The sequence below is a fragment of the Echinops telfairi genome, unplaced genomic scaffold (assembly GCF_000313985.2).
Source record: "Echinops telfairi isolate 266 unplaced genomic scaffold, ASM31398v2 ScPeMD7_10;HRSCAF=50, whole genome shotgun sequence".
NCBI lineage: Eukaryota > Metazoa > Chordata > Mammalia > Afrosoricida > Tenrecidae > Echinops > Echinops telfairi.
In genome coordinates, this window is record NW_022103907.1 from 11,737,318 (window position 1) to 11,747,602 (window position 10,285).

Below are 10,285 nucleotides of genomic sequence, written 5' to 3' on the forward strand. Positions count from 1 at the left end.
GGCATTTCTGTGTGGGTTCAGAAGACCGGCCTTCCGGCTAGTAGTTGAGCCAGCGACAGGTCTTTTATTGATTTGTTTGTTTGTTTTTAAAGAGTTCAACTTGTTTTCATTATTCTTATTTTTAAACATTTTGTTGGGGGCTTGTACAACTCTTATCACAATCCATCCATCCATCCATTGTGCCAAGCACATTTGTATATTTGTTGCCATCATCATTCTCAAAACATTTGCTTTCCACTTGAGCCCTTGGCATCAGCTCCTCCCCCCACCCACCCCACCTCCCTCAGGAACCCTTGATAATTTATAAATTATTATTATTTTTTCATGTCTTACACGCTACTGGTCTTTTAAAGAGCGATTGGGGTTCTTTCAAGGATCTGTCTTTCCTTCCGAAGTGCTTGAAATGATGAACCTCAGATATGACTTAACCTTTATGGAAGATGCTGAAATTATGAGAAATAGACTATTAATCCAGTGGAAGATACTTGCTATTGGGTACTGGTCACATTCTACTATCACTCCCTAGAGAGACTTGAAGTATGTAGATTTTGTCCTTGAGAAAGTGTCACCAGTTGTTTTTACTTTTCAAAAAAACCCCAAAAGAGCAGAGAAGCAAGGATAGCATTGCTTTCTAAGCTTTACGACCGTAGTAATGAACTTCCCTTTGCCGGGTACATTTAAGAGCTCTTTCTGTTTCCACCCAGAGGACACTTGGGTTGACGTAATCACATGGGAGCCAGCCAAATGAAGCGTATAGGGCAACTTGGTTCACTTATTGAATTTTTTTCATTTGTTGTTATTGTTGTCATTTTAATACTGCCTTGTTCTTCTCTTGTGTGTTTTATCTTAAAATCAGGCTGAAGAACTGCATCCTGGGTATTCCAAGTCCAATTACTTCTATTTGGCGAAGGTAATGAAGACCATGGTTTTAAGATTACTTAGAGCCCATGTCCTTGAAAGTGTGGTTGCCTCTCATATTATCTTTCCTCTCCAGTGCTGTCTAGATCTTAATAAGAAGAAGGATGCTTTGGAGTTCTGTAAATTGGGATTATCACTTTCTTCAGTTACCAAAGAGGTAAGTCCCAACGGTGACAATGAAGGCTGTGAACATCCGGATCCCATTCCAAGCTTAAAGTATGGACAACTGAATTAGATGCATTTCATGTTTTCTTTTATGCTAAATCATTTCTACTTGAATTTGATGTCTACTGTGAAGGAGTCCCTGGGTTAAGCTCTAGCCCAGTGTCAACCCACTCAGAAAGCAGGTCTGACCATCTCCTAAAGTGCCATCACCTTGGAAATCCCTTAGAGCAGTTCCACTCTGACCCCACGAGGTCACCATGTGTCAGAATTGACTTCATAGCAAATAGTAACAAGAGCATGAAGTACAAAAATGATTTTTTAAGTTGCTCTCTCCCCTTAGATAACTAACCAGTCACTAGAAGATCTCTTGTATTGAGATGAAGCTAGCAGTTAAAACATACTCAGTGCTTGTTGTTGGGGGTCAGAAATCAGGAAATGGGGCAAGGTGATGCTGGGGAACTGGGGGTTAAACTACAACAGAAAGCTAACAAGAGAGACTGTCCAGATTAGAGCTATAGGATGAGTGTACAAAGGATTGCCATCATCAGACCCCAGGTGGGTCCACTCATCAGAGTATGGCTGCCCAGGCTAGAAGAACATTAGAAATGAAGATTCACATTTTATTGGCCTTTAGATACCTGCTACTACTAAAAAAGCAAATGTAATTATGGTGTTACAGTGCTTCAGTTGCCCTTGGTAAAGTACATCCATCACCAATTGTTGAAACTCTTCCTAAAAAGACAAAATCCCCTCATAATAAATGGCAGCTCCATTCTCCTAGCTGGGAATCTTCATGGACACCTTCTTCTCCCTCAGCATATCCAATCCAGACATCTACCCAGTCACCAAGGTCTTGAATTTGTCTTATAGAACATGCCTTGAACCATCACACTGCTTGACTCGGGTCGGGACCCTGCTTTCATTCACATACACTGGGCCTTATAGTAGCCTCCCAACTCAGGGCACCAGCCAGATCATTGTTGGCTCAGTAGAGCAGCCAAGGCGGCATTCAAAGCATAAGCTTCAATCTGTCACTTCGCTACATAAAACCCTTTGCTTCTAGGGTGACGTCTAAGTTTTAGTATATCCTTTTATACTGTGGTCCAGCTCCCAATACAATAGCTCAAACTTCACTTGTCCCCCTCTCCCTCTCCTTCCAGGAGTATGGGTGTTGTCCTGCGTCAGGGTCTTCCCTGCTGTGCACCCTTTGTACCTACGATCACTTCTTCTGGAAACACTCCCACCCAACCCTCCACTCCTTTCATCAGCCTTATTTCTACTCACCTCTCAAGCCTCGGTGGAAGAGTAATTTCTTCAGGAACGAATTCCTTGGTGCTCCCAGTCAAGACAACACCCTGTACTTATCATATCACTTAGCACAGTTGGGATTTTATATTGATCTATACCATTGTTTATGTAATGTCCATCCACCATGCTAAACAGTCAGTCCCATGAAAGTAGTAACTATGTCTATTTTTGTTCGCACTTTATCCCCGGTGTCAAGTATTGAGCCTGGTACATAATAAACACTCAATAATATTGGTAGAAGGGATCAAAAGACTACTACATATTGTACAAAAAAGTAACAGTGATGATGATGATAAAATAGACCTGATGATAACTTAACCGAGAAAACTAGACATTCTGGAAGTATTTCTACAAGAAGCAAAACGTTCAGTGCCATTGAGTCAATTACGGTGCATACTAATAAGCAAAACCGCATTAGTAAATATTTCCTGTATGACATTTTTTATTTTCTTTGATGATGTCTCTGCTTGATATTCTTAGGAATGTCTTTGCAAGTAACTGTACATGTCCTCAATTTCTTTTTTCAATGAGAAAATAGGATGAGGTGAGATATATGTTGTACTCCCTATCTCTATCGAGTTTTGCTAGGTAAAATACACTCACTCCTCACTGACCAACATGGTCAAGTTCTAAAGACTAGGTTATTATGCCAAATTAGCATTATCCAAAACTGGAGGGTGATCACTTTCTATCGCAAAATAGAGGAAGACTATATCACTATATAACTGCCAAATCCATCAGTACAAAACTGCCAAGCCACCGAGAATCATGGCCTAACCAAGTTGGTGTAAATTCCATCACAACCAGAGTTGCACTCTCTTCACATCTCTTGTTCCTTCCAGACACATGTGCAAAATAGATAGTAAACATTTTACTGTTATTATAGATGTAAAATGTTGGAAATGAGATAGTTGTCAGGTAAAGAGTACATACTGTATATCCCATTATTGGTTTGGCTGGCTGGTTTATTCATTTCCAAAATAAAAGTCTTTCAGTGCCACTACGTCTACGGATGACTACCGAGCCATTAGTTGCCCCACCTCATGTGAATTTGCATAGATTTAACAGCTTTCTCGGAGCATTTGTAGCGTCTTCTATTTTCATTCCCTATCAGGGAACGCTAAGCTCATCACGTTGCTATTTGACATTGGGAATGTCAGCCATTTGGGTTCTAGATCCAAGATTCATGCTTGTAAGCAGATCCCCACTCCCTCCCCCCGCCCCAGATTTTGGAAGTGCTTTACTCTGCAGAGGTAACCTCAGGTCCTGAGAAACACTCCTTATTCACAGTACAAGGGATTCCCATGTCTAAAGCAGCATGAGAATGATTGCTGAATGAAGTGATGACTTCATCATCAGCCTGAAAGTTACTTGCCTGGCTGCAGCATGAAAGCCCATTGACTTAGAGTGTACTGAGAAGGTATAAACGAAAAAGGTATAAACTTAAAGCATTTAGCTTTACCGTGGCCAGGTACGACTCTGGCAAAAACTGCATTTTAAAATGATGATACTGGGTTGTGACATTTAATTACCCTTCTAATAAAAATAGACGTTCCTAGGGCAGTAAATACCGGATCCCTGTGTATCACAATTGTATCCTCTTGCCACACTTAAAACAATCTATATGCTGAACAACAAAATCTATATGCTGAACAACTAATCCTAAGAACTTGACTGTATGAAGAATGATACAGCACCCAAGATTGGAGGAAGGCATATTAATAACTGTGATAAGCAGATGACATGAGCTTGCCTGCTGTAAGTGAGGAGGCCTTGAAGGTAAGCACTTGCTTATGAAAGTCAAAGCCCCCCACGAGCCTACTACAAAGAAAACAAAACACGCACAACCAGAACAGTAGACACCATCGTGACAAATGGGGGAGCGGCGGAAGTTGTCAAGGGTTCCATTTTGTTTAGATCCACAATCAATGCTCATGAAAGCCGCTGTCAAGAAATCATATTCTGCAAGATAGGACAAAATAATAATTTATAAATTATCAAGGGTTCATGAGGGAGGGGGGAGCGGGGAGGGAGGGGAAAATGAGGACCTGATGCCAGGGGCTTAAGTGGAGGGCAAATGTTTTGAGAATGATGAGGACAATGAATGTACAAATGTGCTTTACACAGTTGATGTATGTATGCATTGTGAAAAGAGTTGTATGAGCCCCTAATAAAATGATTTAAAAAAAGAAAAGATATCATATTCCATTGGGCAAATCATCTTCAAAAGACCTCTTTAAATTTTTTTAAAAAACATTTACCTAATGCAGTGTATCATTGATCTCTTGACTCCTGCTCCCATGAGCATTGATTGTGGATTCAAGCAAGATGAAATCCTATACAACTTCAATCTTTTCTCCACTTATCATGATGTTTCCTATTGGTCCAGGTGTGAGGATTTTGGTCTTCTTTACATTGAGTTGTAATCATACTGAAGGCTGCAACCCTTACTCTTCATCAGCAAGTGCTTCAAGGCCTCCTCTCTTTTAACTAGAAGGGTTGTGTCATCGGTATCATAATTGTTAATAAGCCTTCCTCCCATCCTGATGCCTGATTCTTTTTCCCATAGTCCATCTTCTAGGATTAGTTGAGCTTACGTAGTTTGTGAAAAACAGAGGACTGAATGAAGGTCAATTGCTGAGAAGCACCCACCTAAGTAAATGGGTGAGGGAAGAGGAATCTGCAAGTAAAACTGAGAAGAAGAGAGAAAAGTTGTGTTAGGAGCCAAAGGGTGTAAAAGTGGTCAACGATGTCAGATACTATCAAGAAGTCAAGAAGCAAAGGACTGAAATGACATTGCTCAGTGCCCTGTTGTGTTGGACATTGCTGACCTTGACCCAGACTTTTTAAGAGGATGGTAGAGGGGAGACAAGTGTGCAGAGTGGCCAGAGATGAGAAAATGCAACCACTATGTATAGACACCCTTCCAAATACTTTGATGGGGAGAGAAGGAGGGATGTAGGAAGATGTTAAGGGAATCATTGAGTGAGTATTTGAGATGAGAAACATGGGAGCATATTAAAACAGTAATGGGAAAGGACTACAAAGATAGATTGTCCAGAGAAAGGGATAAGATCTTGTGGAAAAGGATCAGAGAAAAAGGAACACAGAGCACATTGGGGCCTCTGTGTCACAGACTAAGGAGGAGCACACAAGTTTTTAGATTTGTTGTGACCCAGGGTGAGTATCAGGGAGGGAGTAAGAGGTTTAGACTTTTTCTGAGAGAACTTTAAGTAGATAGAAAATAAGTCAAAATAAGAGCTGACTGATAGAGCAAATTACGTCAGAGAAAAATACCCCTTAAAAGAACCTGTTGACGTTGAAAAGTTGGTATCATTATTGAGAGTAATTGAATAAATGACCCAAAAGAGTGGGTCATTTCTTTTTTTTTTTTTTTAAACATTTTATTAGGGGCTCATACAACTGTTATCCCAATCCATACACACATCAATTGTGTAAAGCGTATTTGTACATCATTTCTCAAAACATTTTCTCTCCATTTAAACCCCCGACATTAGGTCCTCATTTTTCCCCTCCCTCCCCGCTCCCCCCTCCCACATGAGCCCTTGATAGTTTATAAATGGGTATTTTGTCATATCTTGCCCTGTCCAACGTCTCCCTTCATCCACTTTTCGGTTGTCTGTCCCCCAGGGAGGAGGTCACACACAGTTCCATGTAATCGGTTCCCTCTTTCCTACCCATTCTCCCTTTACCCTCCCTGTTTTGCCACTCACACCACTGGTCCTATAGGGCTCATCCATCCTGGATTCCCTGTATTTTCAGTTCCTATCTGTACCAGTGTACCTCCTCTGGTCTAGCCAGTCTTGCAAGATAGAATTCGAGTCATGGTAGTGGGAGCGGGGAGGAAACCTTTAGGAACTAGAGGAAGGTTGTATTTCTCATCATTGTTACATCGCATCGCACCCTGACTGGCTCATCTCCTCCCCGAGACCCCTCTGCAAGGGGATTTCCAGTGGCCTACTAATGGAAGAGTGGGTCATTTCTTCTGTTAGCCGTGGAGCGCTTTAACTATTGCACCACCTGGACTCCTTGTCAAGAGAAGAGGATGCATCTTTTAGGGGAAGAACTGTGTTGGCTCCTGGCTCAACCAAGGCATGCTCATGGAATGGTGGAGAATGGAGATGAGGAGGCCAGGTTCTACAAGGCCAGGATTTTATATACACCGTCTGTGGGGATGGTGAAGTCTCCAACAGCAATAGTAGAACTTGGTGTGGGGAGAGAGTGTGACCCAGACCTCAAAGACATTAAAAAAAAATAATAATAACAATACATTCCAAGGAGTGTGACCAGGAGTCGGTCAGAGTTGGGTAAGTGTTTAACTGGTAACCACACAGGCATCATTTTAAGACCACCAGCAGCTATGCAGGAGAAAGTTGAAATTATCTGCTCCCCTCATTTGATATCTTGACTGCTGCTTCCATGAGCTTTGTTTTTGGATCCAAGTAAAATGAAATCCTTGACAACTTCAGTCTCTTCTGTTTATCATGATGTTATGTATTGGGAGAATCCAGTATGTCAGCTTACAAGGAAAGTCTGTCTTCCCCGTGTCCCAGTGTTCCTAAACTAGTGAAGAAAGAGTTTGGAATTAACACTCTCATTACCCACAGTCTCAAAGATCTTGATTATAATATGTCCTCAGAAATTCAAGATTTCTTTGTAATGGGCAATCTAAAAATATGCCCTCATTTTTAAAAAATTATGTCAAAGCACAAAGAATATTAAGATGAATGTGTGAAATTTCATTACATTATGAATTACATTACATTACATTGCATATTTCTCTTTTTTTCTAGGATAAAGAAATACAGAAAGCAATAGAAAATATTATCACCTCCTTGAAGAGATAAATAAAAGAACTTACTCTCCAAAAAATCAGATGTGGTCTACTAAAATTTAAGCTAATCAAATTTGTGGGGGCTTTTTTATCCTTTTTAATTTTCATGTAAGGGTAATATGTTCAGATTTGAAAGTAAAAATCAAAATTCTGAAAAATTAATTCCAGTAATAGCACTACAGAACTAATCATGTTCCACTTACTATCAAAAAGATCTATAAGCATGTATGCTTTTTATTTTCACTATCAATAAACCATAGTCTTCAGAATATTTGAATAAAATAAATCAGACCAATGAAATGAATTGAAGTGAGTATTTTATTTTGGCTTTCATGGAGATGGAAAATAATTTAATCAATACTAATAAAAAGTGTAAAATATGACAGTATAAATCCATTCATAAAGGTGAAAGAACAAAAGGAAAATATTGAAGCTGGTGATCTGAGAAATGGAGATAAAATTACAATAGATCTTGGTTTAGTTAGCAAGGGGGTTTTCTTTCAGGAAGCTTCTCATGGTAGCAGTGATGCCAGGAGGTGGCACACAGAAAGATATTTTCCTATAAGCATTTTATAAAATACATGTTTTATTCAGTACCACTGAGTCAGATCCAAAACTCAAAGCCACCACATACCCAAGAGAAAGATGAGATTATCTGCTCCCATAAAGGGTGACAACCTCTAAAACCCTCTATAGGATTGTTATGAATTGGAATTGGGACTGGATGGCAGTTGGTTTTTGTTTTGTTTTTGGGGTGGGTGGGGGGTTTGTGTGTGTGTAACCATTCCCCAAATGAAAATGGGGAGGACTCGAAGCACTTGCTGATGAAGATCAAGGATTGTAGCATTCAAACAAATCCAATCAATACAAATATTACTCACATTTATGCAGCAATCACAAAATTAGTGATGAAGAAATTGAAGACTTCTACCAACGGCCAGGCAGAAATTGATCAAGCATGTAATTGATAATTATTAGCAGTTGGAATGCAAAAATTGGAAAGAAAGAGGAAAGAACAGTAATTGGAAAATATGAGGTTGGCGACAGACATGAAGTGGAGATCACATGATAAAAGTTTGCAAGACTAATGATTTTTTCATAGCAAGTATCTTTGTTCAACAACATAAACGGTAACTGTATACATGGACTTCCCCAGATGGAATACACAGAAATAAAATTGACTACTACATCTGTGGGAAGAGATGATGGAGAAATTTCATATTAGAAGCTAAAACCAGGATAGGGGCTGACTATGGAACAAATCCTCAACTGCTTATGTGTAAGTTCAGGTTCAAGCTGAAAAAAATGTTTTAAAACTCCATGAGAGCCAAAATATGACCTTGAATCTACCCACCTGAATTTTGAGAGCATCTCAAGAACAGGTTTGATGTATTGAATACATCACAGAAGACCTGATATGTTGTGAGAAGACATCAAGAATATCATTCATGAAGAAAGTAAAAGGTTATTCAAAAGAAAGGAAAGAACGAAAAAATCAAAGTGGATGTCAGAAAAAGCTCTGAAACTTTCTCTTAATTGTAGAATAGCTAAAACAAATGGAAGTAATGATGAAGTCAAAGAGCTGAATAGAAAATTTCAAAGGGCATCTTGACAAGACGAATATTATAATGAAATGTGCAAAGACCTAGAGTTAGAAATCAAAAAAAGGAACAACATGCTTAGAATATCTGAAACCGAAAGAATTTTTTAAAAAGCCAGGCCTTGAGTAGCAATATTAAAATATTTCATGGGCAAAATATTGAATGATGCAAGAAGCCAAAAAAGAATATGGAACGAATACATAGTCATTATATCCAAAAGAACTAATCAACATTCCATCACTTGAGGAATGGTGCTGAAGGAAGTTTCAAGCTGCACTGAAAGCATTAAGCAAAAACAGGAATTGCTGAAATACCAACTGAAATGTTTCAACAAGGTGATGGAGAACTGGAAGCAGTTACTGGTCCTTGCCACGAAATTTGGAAGACAGTTCTTTAGCCAACTGACTGGAAGAGATCCATATTTGTACTCATTCCAAAGAAAAGGAACTCAATAGAATACTCATGCTATAGAACAGGATTGATATCACATGCCAGTAAAATGTTGCTGAAGATCACCCAACAATGGTTGCAGCAGTACATTGTCAGGGAGCTGCCAGAGGTTCAGGACTGATTCAGAAGAGGATCTGGAATAAGTGATACTGTTGCTGATGTCAGACAAATGTTTACTTGTATTTTATTGACATGCAAATGCATTCAAATGAGTGGATCATACTATGTATGACTTTGAGAAGAATGGGAATTTCTGAACACTTCCTTGTGCTTATGCGGAACTTGTGCATGGATCAAGAGGCAATTACGCAAACAGAACAATACTGCAGGATTTAAAATCAGGAAAGGTGTGCATCAGGGTTATATCTCCCCGTCATACTTATTCAATATGTATGCTAATTGAATAATCAGAGAAGCTAGAATATATATATATATATTTTAATGGCATCAGGATTGGAGGAATGCTTATTAACAATGTGATATGCCAATGACACAACCTTGCCTGCTGTAAGTGAGGAAGAGGAGGCACTTGCTGATAAAGATCAAGGATTGCAGCCTTCAATATGGATTACAACTCAATGTAAAGAAAGCCAAACTCCTCATAACTGGACCAATAGGTAGCAACAAACTAAGCAGAGAAAAGATTGAAGTTGTCAAAGATCTTGCTTTGCTTGGATCCACAATCAATGCTTATGAAGGCAACAGTTAAGACATTAAAGAACACATTGCATTGGGTATATTGCACCATAAGACCTCCTCATATGAGGGGCTACCACTCCAAAAATGAATTGCACTGGCCAGAGTGTGGCTTTTTTTTTAACTTAAAAAAAAACACCTCATTTTATTGGGGGCTCATATAACTTTTTTTATATCATTTTATTAGGGACTCACACAACTCATCACAATCCATACATCCATCAATTATGTAGAGCACATTTGTGTATTCATTGCCTTCATCATTCTCAAAACATTTGCTCTCCACTTAAGC

General features: G+C 39.2%; 1 protein-coding gene across 2 annotated transcripts in view; it reads left to right on the forward strand.

Moving 5' to 3' along the window:
* The window catches only part of RMDN2 (regulator of microtubule dynamics 2), an 80,541-nt gene extending 72,991 nt beyond the window's left edge, over positions 1 to 7,550 (forward strand). For both annotated transcript variants that reach the window (XM_045287054.1, XM_045287055.1), the window contains exons 10-12: positions 857 to 910; positions 995 to 1,075; positions 7,206 to 7,550. In XM_045287054.1, coding sequence (XP_045142989.1) covers positions 857 to 910; positions 995 to 1,075; positions 7,206 to 7,259 — 189 coding nt within the window. In that variant the 3' untranslated portion in view covers positions 7,260 to 7,550. The remainder of the gene's footprint in view (positions 1 to 856; positions 911 to 994; positions 1,076 to 7,205) is intronic.
* The last annotated feature ends 2,735 nt before the right edge of the window (positions 7,551 to 10,285 follow it).